Source organism: Molossus molossus, unplaced genomic scaffold (assembly GCF_014108415.1).
Source record: "Molossus molossus isolate mMolMol1 unplaced genomic scaffold, mMolMol1.p scaffold_m16_p_7, whole genome shotgun sequence".
NCBI lineage: Eukaryota > Metazoa > Chordata > Mammalia > Chiroptera > Molossidae > Molossus > Molossus molossus.
This window is the reverse complement of record NW_023425401.1, coordinates 84,257,312-84,280,498: the sequence shown is the minus strand read 5'-3', so window position 1 is coordinate 84,280,498 and position 23,187 is coordinate 84,257,312. Positions and strand designations below refer to the sequence as shown.

The following is a 23,187-nucleotide window of genomic DNA, read 5'->3' as shown; positions in this document are numbered from 1 at the left end:
GGAAGAAGCAATTTTAGCCAGAAAAAAGATGATAAATCACAAAAGATATTCAGAGGGAAATAGTGTTTACCTGGGGAAAGTCAAATCTGAAAAGAAAGTGATTTGGGAGGTTTCAAAAATATTTGTAATATGGAGGGTGGAAAGTAAAAGTGGTACAAAAATTAAAAGGTAGTTTTGAAAATATGGTTAGATGCTCTTAAACTCCTCCCAAATTGGGGATGTCTGAAATATTTTAAGCAGCTAATTCTAGCATAGGGAACACACAATCCCTGGAGCCCCAACTCCCTTTGAGTTAATCTACACAATCAATTGAAAGGTCCCATATAAAGTTTATTTTTCTTTCCTGGAGTCTTTCCTCATCTAAATATAATATGAGTATTATTTGTTTTTGCAAATTAAATCTGTCATTCAAAGCACAGTTTAGTCTTTGACAAACCAAACAATAATTTCTAATTTCTTTAAAAGAAAAAAAAAAAGTATTTTAAAGAAATATGAGAACAATGACCTAAAATGAATTACTTATAAAAAATTTAATGCTGCATCCTTTTAAAAATTAAAGTACTAGAAAATGCATTTAAACAAACAGAACAGAGAAAGTATCCTCAAAGCTATATTAAACATTTCCCAGTTTTGGGAAGTTCACATTCCCAATCTGGTTTCTATGAAACTTAAAAAGATCAAACAATTAGAAAGAAGCTAGGCTTGAAGGAGAAATGCTAGGGATTTTAGTAAACATCTGGTTACTATTTTCAATTGTAAGAAGTAACCCACTTAAGGAAGCAGTTTAGTTCCTTTGGAGTAAAAATGAGACACTGGCTTTTTGTTCTCTTTGCACAGTGGAAGGCAGAGGAAACATCAGAATGGGGAGGTCACTTGAAACTCAACTTTTATAAATAAAAAAGTTTTTTTCAAAAGCTAAAGTAAATTGAACTCAGGTCCCCGTAGTATAAACAACTCAACTGACTTAAGGTTAAATAAACATTCCTTGAGCTCTACTGTGCCAATTAAAGAACACATTCTATTTGGTCATAAATACATCAGTAATTCTATAAGCATTGAGGAAAACAACAATCAACCTGAACATACAATTACCGTGTGACATAATATGATAAAATAAAATAGTGCAGGCTTATAAGTTTATTTGATTCAATCCCCCCCCCCCCCCCGCCCCAGTTTGATTAACTAAAGGCACAGAAGCACTTCTGATACCGTCCAAAACCTATTACTTGCATAATAAAAAACGTATGTCCAATGTGTCCTAGGTGAAATACTGACAAGGCAAAACACACTGTGCCTTTTAAATGTGACCTTTACTCTTCAGTCTTCCTGGTAAATAGTCATGCAGCATATTAAATTCAGGAAGCAGCAGGGGTGCTATGGGGTTGCAGGAGGAAAGGGAATGAGCAGAGAAGTTCATTAGGCTCTCAAGTTTTAAATGATTGGTAGACGCATCTGCTGTAAATGTGCCTACAAGCCAAAAGGGGCCACTGCCGACTGCCTCCAGATTCGCATCTCTCCTCGCCTTTGCCACCCACCCCTCTCTACTGCCCACAGATCACAAGACTAAAAGCAAGGACTGAAGGAAAGAAATTCCTAGAGTGATGGAAATTTAAAATCTTGTCTTGCTTTCTCTCATTTTTTGTATGTAAATGTTATAGTGCCTCACAGAACTGCAAATTTGAAAAAGACATTGGTAGTTAGTTGACATTCTCCCGAGTCATAAAGCAACTGTCTCAGCAGCATCCCTAATCTGCTTTTGTTCCAACAAAAACTTCCTACTATTTGAGATGGGCTGTTCCATTGCTGGATAACTCTGATTGATACAATGTTCATCCTTAAATTGGTCCTGGTAACACCTTCTAGAGTTACTACAAATACATCTTATACTCAAGTATCCCATTAAACAGTGGGAATACAAAAATATTGGTCCAACTCCTTGCAAGCCCTCCCAGAAACATTCTTTTCAATTGGAACAATTGATTTTTTTGTTCCTACTGCCATTCTGGTTTTGGCTACAACTGTAGAAATGTGCCCTCTTTGAGGGTACATAAATAATTCTGACCCGATGATAACATATATTGTGTCAGCGTCTTTGAGTTACATATTACTTAGACTGTACCTTGGGAGCAAGTTGAAAACTTTTGAAAAACACTTATTTTCTCTTAGGTCACTATTTCATTCTATAAACTAAATCAATAACTTGCTAAATAGTACCTGGATGATATGAAAGACAATGATTTGATGGTGGCTCTATCTTTTTTTTTTAGCTATAAATCCCTGGGTTGTATGATATATTTTCCAAAGCAAGGGGCTAGAAGAGCATAAAAGTGAATATTTTACACCATAGTGAGAAAAGAACTAGAGAGCTTAATGTAGAGGACACAAAGGGACCATAATGACATGATGGGGGGCTGGCCCTTAATGCTTTCTGTGTTCTCCAGCAGCAAAAGCTGCATCTGTATTTCACATGTCCTTTACTGGAGAGCATTTAGGTAACATTATATGTTCCACTGTTTATGGAATATTAAACCTTTATTGAGTCAATTATCAACTCTAAGCAGATAACTCACAAATCTTTATATCCTTCCTGGCTTCTGTTCTGCTAAATATATTCATGTGAAAAGCTCGAGGCACCAGTGACTGAAATAATAAATATAGACCTAAACTCATCCACCCGTTCCCCAAACCAACAGGCTGAATAACACTGGTAAATGACAGGGGAGCTTTAAAAGCAAAAGAAGAGAGGAACTGTGAAAAATGGATACAAGCACTTAAAAGCCTCCACGGTCTAGAATCATTACTGTATAAAGTATCAGCCCAATCTATATACTACTGTATTGGTGTTTGCATTATTTTCGTTCTAAGAGCAGATTTGAGCATGAGTAGCATATTGGTGTTCCTCTAAAGTTATATAAAAATTAAAGGTTTATCAATTAAGTTTTAATGTGAATTTTCTCAGGCAATTTACTAATTAAGGGGCCTAAATATTGGTGTACCACTTGATCTACATTTATTTATGTATTCAGTAAATATTTTTTATGTGTCCCTATGTGGAGGGCATGCTTTTAAGTGATAGGCAGAACAGACACAATCCCTGACCTCGAGATTTGGGGGAATTAAGTTTTTTTCCCAAATGGAATGATCCAGGATATGTGTGTTGTATTTTCAGGAGTATTTACAACCCAGACCTTTCAATGAGAATTTGTAAGTTGAGACAGAAGTACCTTGAAAGCACCTAAAAAGTTAATTTATCCTAAAATATCCACCAACAGCAGCTGTAATCTCCTTTCTGTAACTAGTTTGTAACAGTAGTAACAATATCATTTCCCATTTTGGAGTTCTACAGTGTTCTACTCACAGAACAATCCAAAACAACCAATTTGCAGACCAAAAAAAACCAAGGCTTTGAGAGGGTAAGTAACTTGCCCAGGGTTATGTAACCATGAAACGGAAAGACTACAGACTCCGACCCTGGTTCAATCTTACTTATTCTTTTTAATTACTACAGTCTACTACTTTCCCAAGAAAACAATTATTGTGTTTAAGCTCTTCTTACTTATGGGTAATTTAAATCTCAACTTTCTTAGAGCTTCTTTTTGAATACAAATAAACAAAAGAATTTGAAATAGGTTTTTCATTACAAAAATTAAGATTGGTTTTTTTTGTAGATTTTTTTTTTTCCATACGAACTTCAGAAACAGCTTTTGGCAAGTAGCCATTATAAATAAACCTTCAAAGTCAGACTAAATTTCAAATGATACATGGATGTGTTAGAAATGTTTTAAGAGTGCAAGTGAAAGTAAATGAAAATACAAGAAAATAGAAATCTATTATAAACAGAAGAATAGCCTTTTTTCTTTTTAAATATATTTTCTACAACATTAAGTATGATCTGTATCTCTCACTCCATTATCTGCTAATAGTGTTCCTGAGAACATAATTCAGTAAATTATAGTGTCTTTTGGGTGGGGGGAAGCTATAAAGCAACATTATTTAAAGTACCATTTTCCAGAATACAATATAACAACACAAATATTAATAAGCACTATTTATCATGGTCTTAACTCTAGCCTTTCATAGATATGTCTTCACTATACCATGCTGTGATGTCATCTCCCAGCTTGTGTTAGAAGGTCGCTATATGAAATATATGACATGTATTCCTTTGTAATACAAATGTTGTTCCGGTCCTTGGCCTGTTACTCAACAGTGTTGTCTACTTAAGAATCCCTTTGAGAAAGTTGTTTTAGATATACTACCTGGGCACACAAAAGATTACAGGAAGGAACAGAAATGTTCCCTTCCTGAGAGTAAAGTACATTCTTTCCCTGTTGCTCTAAGTATGCCAAATCTCAAAGCCTAAATTATGGTAGCTAAGCTATCCATATCTACTTTGAGTCCAATTTTTAAATTTTCATTTTAGTAATTTTATAATTATATGTTTTTATAAACTATCAAATCCCTTTTGAATGAGGTTTGGTATAAGTTAAAAATAGTAAACTATCTCAATCCCAGACTTTAATCATCAGCTTGGTAAGGGATCAAATGACATAGAATTAGTCTAGATACAAGGGTCAGCACACTTTTTCTGTAAAGGGTCCAATAATAAATATTTTAGGTATTGAGAGCCATGCAGTCTCTGTTGCAGAACAAAAGCAACAAAGCGACTAGGAAAATAAATATGTGGCTGTGTTCCAACAAAGCTTTGTTACAAAAACAGGAATTGGGCTTGATTTGGCCCATGGGCCATTGATTGCCAATGGCTGGCAAGAAAATCTATAAAGTCTTTCACTTTTTGTATTTCTACAGAAAGCATTCCATATAGAACCCAAAATTACAAAAACAAGAACAATTTCAAACCATAAGAGTGACTCCAATTCTATAGCTTTGATAGCAGGTTGGTATTTGTTTATCATGTGAACTATATAACATTTTCAATTTAAAAGTACAAGATGCATTCAGAAGTGGACAGAAAATTGCTAAATATGCACACTATCCTTTGATTTCCATTTTTAACATGTGTACATAAAAATTCTAACCAATGATAAAATCTACTGAGTCAGTCTCTTAGAGTACATACTACTTGGATGTTACCAAGGAATAAATTAAGAACTTTTGGAAAACATCTACTCTCTTTTAGACCACTATACAATTTCATGTACTAAAGTACTGATTTACAAAATACTACCTAGATACTGGGAAAGGAAATAATTGGTTGGTTCTATCTTTTCCTTTAGAGAATTATATGTTCTTATAAATACAAAGACATAAGATATATTTTTTCAAAGCAAGAGATTGAAGGACCATAAAAGTATGTGTTTTACATTCTAAGTTTTACAGGCCTATTTCTAAAGGCAATTGTCTTTTTACTGTACTCAAAATCAGCCTAAAGATGAAATGCTTATAAATACCTATAGAGTTAAATCTTAAGTAGTGCAATGGCATTATAGCAAGCTGATTTTTACATTATTTTATTCCCAAAATTAACTCTAAAGATTGTTGCTCCCTGAACTGATAGTATTCCTTAGGACAATGCTCCCCAAACTGGGCTACACATCAGAATTACTTGTTTTCATTTTAACATATAAATTTCTGAGCCCCACTCCCAGACTATTGAATGAAAAAAATATTGCCTGTGTTTTACTGTGTCTCCTCCAAGAACTGTGAAGGGGTGGACAAAGTGATTAAATTCTCACCACATCCTACTGTGAAGTAAATATCATTACTGCTTTTCACAGCTAAGAGAACTAGTGTTCAGAGAACTTGACTTTCTTAAGGTCAGGCAGCCACAGCTTCTGTTGGAGCCACCAACTTCTGTAATGTCACTGAAATAGAATTAATCATATTCTACTTTAGAACCCAAGACTTCTTTTCTTTTCAATGAATGTTTACTAAGTAGAAAAAAATTAAATAAAATATAAAGTCTAAATGTTACTTCACAAGAACAGATTCTATGCAATAGTGGCATGCTGCCTGCTTGGCCTATGATCCCCTTTTATTCTTTTTCTAATTTTTATGAATTTCTGGCCTTAAAAGTTCAAAAGAAAATAGTGGCCCCAAACTGGAAAGAGGCCACAGTGCTTCAAAGGAAAACACAGAAAGAGGTCAGCAGGAGTAACTAGGATCGAGTCAAGTGAGGAGAGAAAAGCAGGTGAAATGGATAAGTAGAACAGGAAAAACGCATTTTGTATTTAATTTTCTATAACCAGAATATATTTTATAAATGTTTCAAGTCAGGTCAGAGGGAAATGGGGAGGAAGGGCAGGTAGAGATTAACCAAAGAATTTATATGCATATATGCATAACCCATGGACACAAACAACACTGCTGTGAAGGCCGGGGGTGCTGGAGCAGGAGCCAGGTGGAGAAGGGTAATGGGGGAAATATGGGAGACATCTGTAATACTCTCAAAAATAAAGATAAATAATAATAATAAAAAAACCACACATAAAGTAGAAAATAAATTTTAAATAGATTTGGAGATATTTCACCCCATTAGCTTGTACAGTGAAGTCCTCAGTACATAAATGTAAACTGACTATGCTGCCTCTGTGACATTAAGATTTAAAGTACCGCCCTGGCCAGTTTGGCTCAGTGATTGGAGTGTTGGCCTGCGGACCAGAGAGTCCTGGGTTCAGTTCCCGCTAGGGGCATGTACCCCCCCCCCCAAAAAAAAGATTTAAGGTACAGTGGGTGACCTCTATCTCTCTATCTATATAACTATAGTGACCTTTTTTCTCAGCAACCTATATCTTTGCCTAGAAGTCGGTCAGTCCTCAATTTATATTCAATGAGTGCATGACAGAATTTCTCATTAAAAGTAGAGAACAAATGACCACTGGGGGAAAAGGCTGAGTGTGGGACAGGAATTCCTACTAATTGTTCCAACTAAGAAACTAAATGAGTAACAAATACAAGAATATATATATGCAACCTTGCCAGTAATAAAATAATTCAAAGTAAAAATAAAGTAAAATGTGTCAAGTCTGCACCTGGGTATTTAGTAACTTCTGTGGGAGTACCTATTTTGTTTCTAATGTGATATTTCAAATTTCAGGTTAGCTAACTGCAGAAACTGCAATGTCAAGTGAAAGGTGGGTGATTAGAGTTCCAGATCACTCTGAACTGCTTCGACTTCCTCTAGGCTGCTCCACATGAGGAGATTAAGTTTAAATGCACCAACATAGTGTCATACTTTCTGTTGCTGCACATATAACAAAATAAGCATGAGGTGAATATGTGAAACTAAAGCAAAACAAATTCTTATGAGACTCAAATGTCTAGAAAATATTTTTTGTAGTAAGCACCTAAATTCAAACATAATTTGTACATCAAACTTGTAGCCATGGCAAATAAACTGTAATTAAAAGTAGTTTTTTTATATATGTTAGATGATCAAGGAAATATTAGCAGATAGTCACAGAACTTTTTAATTTTAGGTAGTCAATGCATATTAATTTCAGTGAAAACTACAAAATCAAGTGAAAAAAAAATCAATTTTTCATACTCGTGGAATTGCTACCCTTTCTTGAGGACTATCCAGGAATAATATCTAACTATGCAAAGTAAAAGAATTCCAAGAGTTAGGATATGGATGTTTTAAAAGCTGAGGGAATGTAAGAAAGAACAGCCAAGTCAGCCTTTACACGTCATGCTCCCATGACACCATCTAGTTATCTGTGCTGCTGGGCCCAGTGGCTCCTTGGACTGACTGCCAGAGTCTATTGCCTTGGGGCTATCTTTGCACTTTCTTGATACTTGGAAGCGGCAAAGTAATCCTCTTTTTTTTTTGTAAAACTGACCCACGGACATCAAGGGAGAGAGGAGACATAGTTCCTCTGTTTTGCAACTAGAGAAAACTGAAAATTGAGATGGAATGAAAGCTGAAATGTACAGATAAACCATGTTGTGACCATACCCAGCCTGTGGCAGCACCCAGTAGGGAGAGGGACAGGAATTCAGACAACAGTGGTGTGTTATCAGAGATAACACTCTGCATGACTCAAGAGCACAGCTCACAAGCCATACAGGCGATGGTTATACACAGTCAGCCACCTGGTTCAGTGATGGGCTAAACTATTTTGAGGGATGAGAGAGAGAATAAATGTTTTATTTATTTGTTTGCTTATTTATTGATGAATGGGTGTGTCTGTTATGGGTTTTGGAGGAGGATCTAAAAGTTCCTGTGTAGGGTCTCTTACATAGTTTCTTGGTATCTGAAAGCCCGTTTGGGGGTATCTGGTGGTTTCTGGATGAAAGGGTGTGGTATTTTGGGGATATTTGGCATGTTTTGCAGATTCTGAATGTTAGTGCTGGGGATCTAACAGACCTAAATGGGATGTGTAAACAATTTTCTGGTGCCTAAAAGCATGTTCGGGGTATCTGATGGCACATGTGTGGGTGTCTGGCATGTATTTGAAATACCTGTGGGTACCTTTGTTAAAAGGTGTCTGGGACCAACTGAGAGAAATATAATTAATTTTTCTCAGACTTTTAGTCAATTCTGCCTGTAGTAAACACTGCCCCTTCTCCACAGGTGACATATCTGTTTTCTCCAACTTCTTGCCCCCAGACTCGCCCTCAACCCCACAAATGTCCTCAGGCACCCGATTCCCATAAAACCCCTGAGCCCCACAATCCTCCTCACCCAGAACCCAGCCCTGCTAAAGCCAATCACCTTGGCTGGGCCTCTGTTAACCCCGTCCACCCGTCCACCCTTGGCCTCCTAGCAAGTCCCCTCCTCAGCAGTCCCTGAGCCCCTCAAACAGGGCAGACCACAGCCTCTAACCCGTCCTCGACAATAAATGTTTGTATCTTTCCTTAACACCTATGCTGATCAGTGGTTTTCTGACAATATCATTTATAGATGTTCTAGAACTCTAGATCGGTCCTTCTTACTGGAACCCACTGCAACTAGGTGTATCAAGTTTGTTTCCAGGCCTCTTTGATCTTCCAGAGTTTCCCCTTCCCCTCCTGCTTCCAGGAGCCAAGTACTCTAGTTTCCACACCATCCCCTAGGGGGCAGGGTCCAGCAAATGGCATTTCTGTCCTTGTGGCTCATACTCTCCACACTTTCAGTATCTTTCTTTTCATCAAGGTGGGTTTTGGGGGGTTCTAATCCCTGGGAGCTTTGCTAGCTAAGTAGCTTACAACATTACAGCCAATGTGGTGGAAAGGAACGCGGTAGAGTGATCATGGCTAAATGTCCCCCAGCCTCTTTCATTCACCGGCATAAACCCAGCACTTAAAGAGTAAAGGGGCACCTAACTGAAGAAGTGCTATGATGATGGCAAGATTTGAAACTTAAAGGAAAAATAAATATTGTTATAGGACCAGGATCTGCATATTCTCTCCCAAAGAAAACCACTGCTGAGATCAGCAGTTGATTTAAATTGCCTTTTCTTCCTTCCTTTATAAAGAGAAATATCTGCTTTGATCATGCTGAATGAGTGCTCCCCATTCTTACAGATTTAATAATGACAGAGTCATGCGGGATATTGGGCCGAAGGAGAGACTGAGGCAACAAGAAGGTGAAGACCACGAGCAGACATGAGAATTGGAACACAGGGGTTCAAATCCTCCCTTCCTTCAACCCAGGTTTCAGATATAGGCTGAGTCACTTCACTTCTTGAACCTCAGTTTTCTCTCCTGGAATATCAGGGAGAATATTTAATATTTCTTAATCTCAGGGTACTCATGGGGCTTCAGTGAGGATTAAATGAGATCATGAATACAGAATACAACATAGTATCTGTCACAGGTTCATTGTCCAACAAGTGGGAGCTATTGTTTCTGCCCTTTTTGACCCTCATCATCTATTTGGCTCTGTTTTCAAATAACTTGTTTAAAGACTTGTCTTTTATTTTTTACTTCAGATGAAAGAAATAAAAGTAGTTGACTAGTAATAATAGTGTGTGTGATAAATATTCACACTTCTTTCACATTTAGAGACAATCTATGAATCACATTTAAGCTGGCTCCTCGAAACAATTTCCAGCACTTTCTACTTGCAGTCAGATGAATTGGCAATTTTCTTAAAATATGGAGCAGTTTGGTGCTGGGCAGAACAAGTATTCAGGCTCATAAACATAAACATTTTTTATGTAGCATTTAAACATGAACTATGCAACTCCAAAATGCTACAAAAATATAAACAAAATAATTTCAAGAATAAAGACATATAGCTAAAGAAAAATTGAGAAGTAGAAAAGGAGCCAAGTTTTCTATGATGTAAGAAAGTTGATCAAGGATAACAATTTGTTTTAGTGAATTTTCTACAGAAAGACAGTAGCACATTCCAGAAATTATTTAACATTCCATGTTATGCCACTTTGGTAATTACTTTCGTATTCTGACCTTTTTCTAGCAGCTCCAGCCCAAGGTCAGCACCAAGCCCTTCTTCAGCGATGACAACAGTGTAGTGGAGCTGAGTGAGAATGTGCTGGTGGAGCAGAAGCTCTGTTTTGCTGTAGGAAGGAGGTCTGTAGAGTATGGCCCTTCTGCCATGGCTGCCAAAGTGTGTCTTGATCAATTCTTGGATCTAAAAAAGAAAAACTCTCTTGAAGGACATCATTAATGCAAATCAAGGGCCTTTCAGACAGTTTTCCTTTAAGTTTTTCTCTAGACATTAAAGACAGATTCTCTGAAAGTCTGACAAGGACAAAGAAAACCTCTTATGCAAGAACTGAAGTTCAGCTAAATTTTTCTCACTATTACAGAAAGTTGAAAACTTGGGGCCATTAAAATACAGAACTCCTAGAGGAATACTGTGGCATAGAAATATGGAACTCAACTCTAACTGAAAATGTAAATTAATAGAAATGCCTTTCATCTGCACTGTGCTTTTATAAAGGAGTTCCAGCTGCATTATCTTATAACAGTACTTTTAGGCAAACATGATAGACGCAGAAAGAGGATGGATTTTGTGCTGGAAGGAATTATTCAGGAAGTGGAACAGCTGAGAAACAATCTCAGAACTATTTGGAGACATTTATTGCTACAGCTTCTCTCAGGATGCAGCAAAATTTGAATACATCTCAATGTGACTTGATGGATCTTTGTGTGAGGAGAGCTAGCCAAGTATCATAATTTTAGTTTATCCCTTCAACAGTTCATTGTCCATCAAATAAATATTCCTGTTTCTCACAAAAATGTTTGGAAATATCATTAACAAAAGGGAGTTTGCAAATTGACAAGTCGAAAGAATGATGACATTCATAATAAGGTTTAATGGAAGATACTGAGTATTTTCCTGAAAACTTGAAATTAACTCTTGATAAAGTATACATTTTTTATTACTAGAAGGTGTGAGGAGAATTGACAGGAACGAGGGCAAAAAATGGAAGAAGAAAGGATCAAGGAGATGGAGGAAGAAGATGAGGGGGAAGAGGTAAACAACAAAATTGGGAATCAAAATTAGTTCTAGTGGAAGCTCTGAATCAAAGTGTCCATTTCATGGATCTAAAACACAGTATGCACCATGTCTTTTCACTACTTAAGTTTCTTCATTATTTTCTATTACTGACAGAATCAATTTGACATCGTTATTAAGGGACACAAGACTATTCAAACTTAGACCCTATTTCCTGGGTCTCTGGTCATATCACACTCTTAATAATTTCCATTCCTGAGTCCACCCTGCTCCTTCATATACATGCCACTGTGCCTTCCACCTGCAATTCCTTCCTTTCTCTCTCCATTCATCCATCTAGTACACTCCAAATCGAACATTATCCCTTCTGAAAATTTTTGTAATTTTCCCCAAAAGGATGTAATTAAAATACATTCTTCTATTAGCACTCATCAAATTGCATCTCTTCCTGATGTGAGATCCTTAAGAGGCAGCCTGTATTACCCTGGTCTTCAGTACATCATACATACTTTATAAATGAAGGTATCTATAAATTAATGAGCTGTAGGGCTCTATCTAGATCTTTGAAGATAAGTATAAAATGAACAAAGAAAGAGATTTAGATTGTAAATTCCTCTGAGGGCAGGAATCACATCTTGTTTTTCACTTCATACAAATGATTGCTATCTGAAAATTACTAGACAAAGCACAGTGGAGTGCAAGAGAACAAACTCTGGAGCCAGACTGCTGGCTTTGAATCCCTGGCTCCACTACCACTGTGTGTGTGACCTTGGACAATACCTTCCTCCTAAGGGTGCTGTGAGGATTAAGAAGTTAATATTTGTAAATATTTCTAACTGTTCCTGGCATATAGGGAGGACCACATACGTGTTTTTAAAATAATAATATATTATAAAGAGCAAAGAGGCAGGAAAATGTTTCTGATTCTGAGCTCTGCCTGCCACATGTTATAACATTGGTGCTTACTACATGTGTGATGAATACAGTAAAAAGGAATAGAACACTACCTGATCACACTTTGTGCATGGCACTTTGGCAAAACATGACTGATTAGATCTTCTCCCTTGTTAAAGGATATTGCATTGATCGGAAATGAAACTATTTAAATTCAAGAATGTAACTGCTATTTGGGACATGATTCCCCCCAAAATCTGGTTATAATTTATAATGATAAACTTATAAGAAGGAGTACTTGAACCCACATGCAGTGAACCTTTGGACACAGAAGTTAGAAGGAACCGGTAGCCCATAGTAGGCCAAAATAAACAAACATGCATTTAGGTGGAAGGGGAAGACACATGCTTCCAAATATATCAGTGTCACTCAAACAAAATGCACAGTGCCCAGAATTCCCTTCTCATATTATTTTCTTACGTAATCACAGGATGTGTCTCTATTACAACCGGCTCAAGTATAGCTGTGATTTCACATGAAGAGACTCTATTTTAAAGATTAAGTTATTATTTAGGAAGAAACTATTTCTCCTTTCCCCCAACCAGGATCAGTTTAAGCAACACAGAGTAGTTCTTACCAATATATCTTATATAGAGTATATTCTAAATAAGATATAATTACTGACCATAATTTGTCATAACCTTGACATAGGCTGAAATTTTAACTCACATCTCAGACTGTAGGGACTAAATAAAAAATGAGTTTGTTAGTTACATTATATTGTATTACCCTGTCCTACAAACTGTTCTACTCTTGCAATATTTATAACACACTGTATCAGCAAAATGGCCCAATACCAAGGAGCGAGAACTGTTTTAGCCGGTCCGACAACAGGTGCACACGCTGCATATGCGAAATAAAAACTGTGCGAACAATTATGCCAACCACACCAGCAAGTGCAGGATTAGCAAATGCCAAGAGCAGCACTTTTGCAAATAAAAGCTCCTGATTACTCATACAATTTTGAAGATATATATTTAGTGGAAAAATACACTTAACCTGGCCACCACTACAACTAAACTTGAGACTTGCAAGCCTGCTGATGAAAATTTGGAAATTCTGGATATTGATACTCTAATCTCTAAGTCACTTCCCTCTCTCTCTTCTTTTTGAGAGATCTGCAGAATATTCTCTCAGAAATCATTTTGCTAGACTACATGAAAGTTGGTTTTATTAACTGAACACATTTTTATTGAAAGGACTTCCAAATCTGAGACCTTTATACCACCATCAATAAATCAAAAGATGGAGTGTTGTAATAAACTACTTGGTAGTGTTAGATGCAGCAAGGTAGAGTAAAAACAGAGAAGCATTGAGAAATCAAAAATCTGGATGTGAATTCTGGCTGTGCCAATTGCTTGTTTCAGCCATAGGGGTGAGTTATTATGGAATCTCTCTTTATCGGAGTTTTCTCAATAAAACCTCATGAGAATGTTTTGGGAATTTAATAAATTTTCTATGTGAAAGTGTGCAACATAGTGTCCTATCAATAAATTCTGTTAAATTTGATGATGAATAAAATTGAATAATAAATGTTATATTGAAACTCTGCTTTTACATTAGGAATTCTGTAAGCTTTTCAATTAATATAGTTTGGTCTCTGTCAAAAAGAAATAATTCTACAATAAATTATGTACTTCCATATGTCTTGTTATAGCACTCATTACATCTTAATGCAAAAATATAATTTACTTATTATGTTTGTTTTCTATCTCCACACACCATAAAGAAAAGTAAATGAAAAAGCATGTATTTTTGTCTGTTTTCTTCACTTTTGTTTCCTCAGCCTAAGAATAGTATTTGGAACATAATAGGCACATAATAAATATTCTTTGAATGAATGAATGCAAACATCCTTTTTCTCAATATGTAAAAGTCTTCGTTATAAATACTACCATAGAATATTGGGAATGAAAAGGGGGGAAATTTGTATTAAGAAATTTACTTCAGTAGAATTAATGGCGAATTCTAACAAGAATGATAAAAATAGAGTTAAATATTTAAGCAAAATAATAAATTTTAGTAAAAATTAATAAAAATTTATAGTATATCAGTTTGTTTAGTTCATTATATTCCACAAATAAGTGAGATCATGTGATATTTGTCTTTCTCTGTTTGGCTTGTTTCGCTTAGCATAATACTCTCCAGGTCCCTCCATGTCATCTCAAATCATAAGAGATCTTTCTTTCTTACAGCTGCATTGTATTCCATTGTGTACATGTACCACAGCTTTTTCATCCACTCATCTACTAATGGACACTTGGGATGTTTCCAGATCTTAGCTATTGTAAATAGTGCTGCTATGAACTGACAAACACCAGAAGAGGGGCGGGAACAGATAAACCACAGAACTTATATGCATATATGCATAACCAATGGACATAGACAACACAGCTGGGGAAGGGGCGGAGGGAATGGGGAGGAGGGTGTCAATGGGGAAAAAGGAGAAACATCTGTAACAAAATGAAATTAATAAAAATATTTTTTTAAAAAAGCTGTAGTATAAAAGTACTATATTTCTCACTTACACTATTAAAAAGTTTTCACTAGAAAACCAGGAAATACAGATCTTTAAAATACAGTAGGAATTATGGAATAGAATAGAGAACACAGAAATTGACCCAAGACAATATGCTCAATTAATATTTGACAAAGGTGGCAAGAGAATACAGTGGAGTCAAGACAGTCGCTTCAATAAATGGTGTTGGGAAAATTGGACAGCTACTTGCAGAAAAATGAAGCTAGAACACCAACTTACACCATACACAAAAATAAACTCAAAATGGATAAAAGACTTAAATGTAACTTGTGAATCCATAAAAATTCTAGACAAAAATGTAGGCAACAAAATCTCAGACATCATACAACAGCAGAATTTTCACTGATACATCACCTAAGGCAAGAGCAACAAAGGAAAAAATGAACACATGGGACTACATCAAACTAAAAAGCTTCTGCACAGCAAAAGAAACAACCATCAAAACAGAAAGGGATCTCATTATATGGGAGATCATAATCACCAATGATGCATCAGATGAGGATTAATTTCCAAAATATATAGTGTTCATACAACACAACAAATGGAAGACAAAGAACCCAATTAAAAAATGGGCAGAGGATCTAAATACACACCTCTCCAAAAAGAACATACAAATGGCCAAGAGACATATGAAGAAATGCTCAACATCACTAATCATCAGAGAGATGCAAATTAAAACAACTATGAGGTGTCACCTCACAACTGTCAGAATGACCGCCATCAACAAATCATCAAACAACATGTGTTGGCAAGGGTATGGAGAAAAGGGGACTCTAGTACATTGTTGGTGGGAATGCAGACTAGTGCAGCCACTGTGGAAAACACTATGGTGTTACCTCAAAAAGTTAAAAATTGAACTGCCGTTTGACCCAGTGATCTCACTTCTAGGAATATACCCTGAAACACCAATCAGAAAGAATATATGTACCCCCATGTTCATAGCAACACTATTTACAATAGCTAAGATCTGGAAACAGCCCAAGTGTCCATCAGTAGATGAATGGATGAAAAAGCTGTGGTACATGTACATAATGGAATACTACACAGCTGTAAGAAAGAAAGATCTCTTATCATTTGAGATGGCATGGAAAGACCTGGAGAATATAATGCTAAGCGAAACAAGCCAAACAGAGAAAGACAAATACCACGTGATCTTACTTATTTGTGGAATATAATTAACTAAACAAACTGATGAACAAAATTAACCCAGAGACATAGAGGAGGTGTATGTCTGACAAGCCTCAGAGGGGTGGGGGGTTGGAGAGGGAAGAGATAAACCACAGAACTTACATGCATATATGCATGACCAATGAACATAGACAATAAAAAGCTGGGGATGGGCAGGGGGGGAAGGGTGGAGGGGAGGAGGGTGCCAATGGGGAGAAAAATGAGAAACATCTATAACAAAAACAAATTAATAAAAATAAATAAATAAATATATAAATACATAAAGAAATAAATAAAAATATAGTAGGAATCAAAAAATAAAACATTTTTTTCTACACAACAGAAAGATTATTTCTGGATTTGTTAAAGTAGCCATGTATTTATGACAGCTTTTGATGCTTCTACAAATATATAGTAGGGCTAAGATATGTGTCATACGTAATTAAAAGTCAAATTGTTTTGCTGGTCTAGATTTCTGGCATTTTAGAAATATTACAGAGCCTATTATTGTGAATTATGTTTTAATTTTTCCACTATAAGAACAAAATAGAGTTTTTTTCAATTGATGAAATGTACACTTATTTTAGAGAATTCAAGAAATAAAATGGATAAAGTTTGCTAGGATGTCTATATTACACATTTTCTACTTAAAAATTATTTATAAATATAGGATGGTTTAAGGACCACAGGATCCCTGGAAGTGCAGGTAGAGTCTCTGGAGAATGTTACTTACTTAAATGGACCTTTTGTGAACTTCTGCCTTCAATCTTACAGTGGACTCAAATGAATTTTAAGTTCATCATGGAACAATCACACAGTTCTCAGAAGTTCTCCATAATAGTGAGCACCTTCTGATTGTACTTCCAAACTGTACCTTAGGGCTATCCCAACACTTAACACCCAGGGAAAGGCAAGTTTGCTTATCTGTGGCTCTGTGTAAGTTCAAAACAAATAATAAGCAAAAGCAATAATGTTTTAATATAAAAAATGTATCTTCAGTATAGCTTTGAGAAAATGGCACTCACTTAAATAGTCATTGCCAAAACCCATCATCACCTATTTTTCAATCTAATTTTTCCTTTGGTACTCTTCACAATTTATAATATATGTAATTTGTTTAATGCCTACCTCTCCTAGTAGTCTGTGTGTTCCATGAGGGCCTAGACTTGTCTGCTTTGGTCATTGTTGTACATACAGCTTACTGCCAGGTTATGAATAAGAGGGAATGAATGAATGAATGAATGAATGAATGAATGAATGAGCAAATGAATTAATGCATAAATGCAAAGAATTAATGCATAATGAGCAAATGAATTAATGCATAAATGCAAATAATGTGTTCATTATTTGTAAATACATGCATTGCATGACCTTTAATTATTTACTCACCATCAGGTGGAAAATCCACTAGACAATCTCAATGGAGGCTTCGATGTCTGCATCTCAAGACATTATATATCCATGATCTCTTCATTCCCAATGACTAGCTCCTCTATGTCATTGCCACTATCTATTTCAATGGCTATATTTTGGACTCTGTGGTTCCCCCCACAGCCTCACCTCTGACAAGGCATGGCAACATAACAGTAAGGTAACCCCTAGCCTGATGATGCACTCATTGTACTACATTAGCATGCTAAACCATACTCCACATGCCACCATAAGCAGATATGGAAAGCCCATATAAGGACACAAAATGGCCACAGAGCTCCTCAGAGAAGTCTCCACCCCTTTCCCAGGAGGATCCTGAATAATCCTCCCCCTCCTTGAATATCCTACCCCCGATTAAATAAAGCTCGAGAAATGAAGCAAATTCTGCTAAAAGGGTTGAAGCTCTGTCTCACAGCTTCACCAATAAACTCATTTTCACTTTAAACTCTGTGTTGGCTAATATTTGAATTCTTTCCTGTGCGAAGCCAAGAACCCACGAGTCACAGAGCCCAGGGTCCCCAGCCCCAGAAAGCCTGTATCAGGAGGCAGGCACAGTAAGTACTGCACTGTGGAGCCTGGTTTGGTGAGAAAGAGTCAAGGGAAGCAGCCACAGGTCAGTCAAATCACAAGGCACAGTGTGTGTCGCTGAGAGTTAAGTACAAGGATCAAAACATTCCAGGAATGGAGAGAAAAGTCCAGAAAAGGATTTGCTGCACAGATACTACGTAAACAGAGAGGGGGTCAGTAAACTGTGAGAATAAGAGAGCGCAGCATAAAGGGGGGGCACAGACGAGAACAGCAGGACAGACCCTGGAGTGGGCGTCCTAAGCTAGAAAATCTGTAATGATAATGACAAGTTGCCTTAGTCCACTGGGAACATCTGAAATACTGAGATTTAAGAGATATACAGTGTCCCTCGCCATCTCGCACTTCATCTTTCGCGGTTTCCCTCTATCGCGTTTTTTTCAAATATACTCATTAAAACGTGATTGAGGCAGTGAAAATGATACAGCGTGCACTCGGTTGTCTGAGTCAATTATACACCCCTGTATTACAATTAAAATTAAGATTACTGTACATATGGCCTGTAGGCCTATCCATTTGAGCACCCCAGGAATCCTTCAATGCCAGGTGCAACTGCTAGAGTCTGGAATGGATTAACCTCAATAAATGAGGGATGACTGTACTATGATATTTGCTTATCAGAAAAGACTTTCCATCACACCTATAAAATATTAAGCCTATGATCTGAAGGTAAACCCTGAGAATTCCTAGGTCATCTCTAGTTAAATGCCCATTCTCCTCACTCACAACCTGGAACCACACAGTGCCTTTTTAAAGGAGTGCACAGTGTTGAGCTGCCTACCTGGAAGCAAAAAAGGAGAAGCTAAAGAAGAGCAAGTTGCAAGACAAAAGAAGGATGGAAGGAAGGAAGGAAGGAAGGAAGGAAGGAAGGAAGGAAGGAAGGAAGGAAGGAAGGAAGGAAGGAAGGAAGAAAGGGAGAGAAGAAGGAAGGAAGGAAGGAAGAAAGGAAGGAGGGAAAAAAGGAAGGAAGGAAGGAAGGAAGGAAGGAAGGAAGGAAGGAAGGAAGGAAGGGAGGGAGGGAGGGAGGGAGGGAGGGAGGGAGGGAGGGAGGAAGGAAGGAAGGAAGGAAGGAAGGAAGGAAGGAAGACTAAACAGCTTCTCAGCACTTCAATCGTGCTGGGTGCTGCTTCAACTGTGTGCTGCTTGCTGGTCCCTTCCCCCAGGCTAACCCTCACACAGAGCAGGAATCTTGGAGACAGGGAGAAATTAAAAACAAAACCAAGGGCACAAGAACAGTGATTTCTCTTCCAGTCCACATCTGAAGTCTCCTGCTGTGACTTCTTGCACCGCACCCAGGCATGACAGTAGTTGTTGGCTGCCTCTGTTTACCCAACCAAAATGCACCCACTCCAACCAGTGTGGAGGAGCTTCTCGGAGTCTCCCAATTTTTTTTCTCTTTTCTGTTTTCAAAGTCATATTAAGCATCTTTTTCAGACTCCTCTGGAGGCTTTTCCTCCAATTAATTTTCCTTGAGGTGCCACCCACGATGCACAGCTGTGGGTCATCAGTTTGCTATTTGCTGTAACTTTGCAGACATAACAAAGACGAAACTAAGATTATAAACACTGGGAAATAGCTGGGAGATGGTGGTCATGATAGTTTCCTTCAAGGTATCTTTTCTAAAAAAGATAAAACTTTAAATGCTATCAGGAGAGAATGATTGCTTTTTCTTTTGTGTCAGCTGATTTTGCTTCCTACTTTGGAGCAAACCAAAACCACTCTGCTGTTTCTGTTTTGTATGTTCTCCTTCCTCAGCTTTCTTCTTTCCCAGCCCCTAACCCCACCCCTTCCCCATCTTCTCAGAAACTCACATAGAGTTTAAGAGGAGGAAGAACTTATTTTCTTTCTATCCTCAACCCTGAGGGCATTTGCTGGCTTTTCAGTAATGTTCTATAGCCCCCTGAATTTTACCACAGTGCCAACAATAAAGGGAATCCATAATGAAAAAAATCAACAACTAACAATTATGAAAACCAAGCAGAGCACAAGGAGAGACCCTGTTCTTTTGAAAAAGTGTTCAAATAATGGCAAGTCTCTGTCCCCTAATGCCGAAACAACAAGTTAATTCAGCAATTCAGTCTTAAAATAGTAAGTCCATACAAATGCAACATAAAAAAAAAAAAAAAAAGAAGAAAACACCAGGTTCATTACATCATCATCAATACCTAAGCATCATACAATCTACCAACCATTTTCATAGATGAATCTAAGCTCCAGGCTTTGCCAGGAACATCCCAAGGCCCTCTGAACCCTGGGTCTCCCCTCTACTTCTCACTCCCCATTCATTACCTGCTGACTGTTACAGTCATTAGCTAGCTATTAAAGGAAGAGAGCAAGGGAAATCAGATTGTTAAGCATGGTCAACTGGGGACACTAAGCCTGTTTGCTTCACCAGGAAGCTACAGCTTCACACCCTAGGGAACTGCAGCATTGTCCCTCCAAGGGGATTAACACCCCTCCCTTCCTCCCCTTCAGTACCAGATTGGGGGTGGGGGGAGCAAGGGTGGGGCAGGGGGAGATAAGGACATGCACAATAAAGTTAAAATGGTGCAAGGGGAGGTACTTAACCTTAGAGGACTGTCAGTCTAACTTGGTAGAAAGCTCATTGGGTGGATCCCAATGCAAGCTGGGAAAAACTTGGGAAGTTGATTGGTTGTTTTGAAAAAGTTCCTGGTTAAAACCCCAGAGGAACAAAGAGCTCTCTCTCTCCTACTTGGTGACCTGCACTCGGCCCCTTCGTTTGTGTTCTCTCCCGCCTGGGAACACATGACCATGAGCGTCTAGTGGCCTCCTGGAGCCCGTGGAAGACTGCTCAGGCTCCAAAGAACTGTGAAGCAGAAACTCTGGACACTGGCTTTTATTGTGGCCCTGCTGAAGACACAGTTGGACTTTTTCCATGGTGGGATGGAGGGAGACGGGACATTGGAAGCCTAGAGGCGGTAGCAGACTTCCTGAATAAATTTTGCCAGGGGACCACAATCTTCAGTGCCTGGGTCCTTAGAATCTTTTCTCCAGTGCCTGGCGATCCCATGGAAGAGCCTGTTTTACACTGACAACACCACTTATGCTCCACCTGATGTACTTTATTTTCCTAATCACGCTGTTATAGGGATCAAAATAGACTCAGATGGTGAGCTTAAAAGCATTTGAAGAGATATAGTCCCTCATAAATGTAAAGCGCATTTAAATATCTCTTAAAGAAGTTATTGCATAAAAGAACCTCCTGACAAATTAAAATATTTTAAATTATTAATAGGTAAACTGCAGTATATTAAAAATTTTAAGATTATTTGGACAAAAGTCAATTGGAATCAGTGTCAACCCAGAAGTGGTTAGGAGTGCTCCCCCGAAACCCCATATAGGAACCAGGGGGAAAACTTTATATGTAAACTGTAGAAGCAAAGAAAGGAAATTATTTGATTGCCTGTGCCTCGAGGCATTTATAGGCTTAGATTTCGTTTGCTTACAAAGACCACTACAGCATTAGAGCCACCTCAATATAATGGCCTCCTTGTTTAATTAATTTAACAAAATAAAAACCTTAAAAAAAAATCATATCATTTTATAAGCTCTGTCAAATTACAAGTGGAATGTGAGAAAGGTAGTGTTTGCATATTAGGGACAATAAAACATTTATTTTATTTTATTTTTAATTTTATTTTTCAATTACAGTTTATGTTCAATGTTATTTTGTATTAGTTTCAGGTGTACACCACAGTGGTTAGACAATCATATAATTTACAAAGTGATCCCCCTGATATTTCCAGTACCCACCCGGCACCATACATAGTTATTACAATATCATTGACTATGTTCCCTATGCTGTACTTTACATACCCATGACTATTTTGTAACTACCAATTTATACTTACTAATCCCTTCACCTTTTGAGACAATAAAGCATTTAAAAATAACTGTTACCAAACCCTGGTGTTCAAATTCCTATTATGTTCTCGTCCAGTGGTGGTAGTTGGGGTTGCGGATGACACTGGTTCTGGGCACAGCCTCTGGGAGAGGCCAAAGCTCTCTCCACAGCACATGCTTCTGCTGCATGACTTGCAGTTTTGGCCTGTTGTCTCCAAAAAGGAACTCAGGCCCTGGCCAGTTTGGCTCAGCAGTTAGAGCGACGGCCTGCGGTCCAGAGAGTCCCGGGTTCGGTTCCCACTAAGGGCACGTACCTCGGTTGCAGTTTGTCCCCAGGCCTGGTTGGTCGTGCGGATGGCAGCCACTGGATGTGTCCCTTTCACGTCGATGTTTCTCTCTCTCTCTCTCTCTCTCTCCTTCCCACTCTACCTGAACAAAAAATGGAAAAATGTCCTTGGGTGAGGATAAAAAAAAAAAAGGAACTCAGTACCTTGTTAAACATGGTAGGACCATTTTGAGCTGGGTCTGAGGTTATATAATCAATGGATCACTATCTCTTCTATTCTTCTCTGATAAAAATCCAGTGTTAGAGCAAACATATCATATGAAAAAAAATGGCCATTGATATCATGTATACAATGAATATACTTAGGTTTGGGTGCTAGATAAAAAATAGTCAGTTTGTTAATTGCACAACTAAATATGATTTAATTAGATACTTGGTTATAATGTTCTATAAATAATTTCACACTTGAGATATAAAAGGCCCTTTATGACACTCCCTTTTTTTGGCTTAGGAAATATGGTCACTATTGTGTAGTCTTAGGACTTTCAAAAGTATTCGCCTATTAAATTTCTGAACCTCCCATTTTCATTCCTCATTCTCTTTTCTCCACTCTCCCTGCAAGGCTTGCTGCTCATCCTCCCATCACCCTTCTTGCCCAGTTATGACTTCAACACTCCTCCGAGCCCTGCAGTCTTCCCTGCATTTACCATTGCATGCATGCAGACCCCAGGCTTCAGCAGTAGACCATCATGAAGGAATCTGTGGTGGCCAGCCTGAAATCTTTTTTAGCATTATAACACACATGCCCTACTCTGGACAGAGTCTAGTCAAATAAAACAACTGTGGACATAAGGGTAGAATTCGGGCACTGATTTGGAGATTAAGTTTTTTCATCTCCTGCCTATCCAGTTATCACAGTCACACCCCATCCCTTCCCCTCACCCCAACTCTTGAAAAATAGATAGGTTCCTAAGACCACTTCAAGCGTCT

General features: G+C 37.7%; 1 protein-coding gene across 1 annotated transcript in view; it reads right to left on the bottom strand.

Annotated features, from left to right (window-relative positions):
• Window positions 1–23,187, bottom strand: part of CPED1 (cadherin like and PC-esterase domain containing 1) — a 311,055-nt gene that overhangs the window by 264,564 nt on the left and 23,304 nt on the right. The window contains exon 3 of the mRNA XM_036247475.1: window positions 10,357–10,540. Coding sequence (XP_036103368.1) covers window positions 10,357–10,540 — 184 coding nt within the window. The remainder of the gene's footprint in view (window positions 1–10,356; window positions 10,541–23,187) is intronic.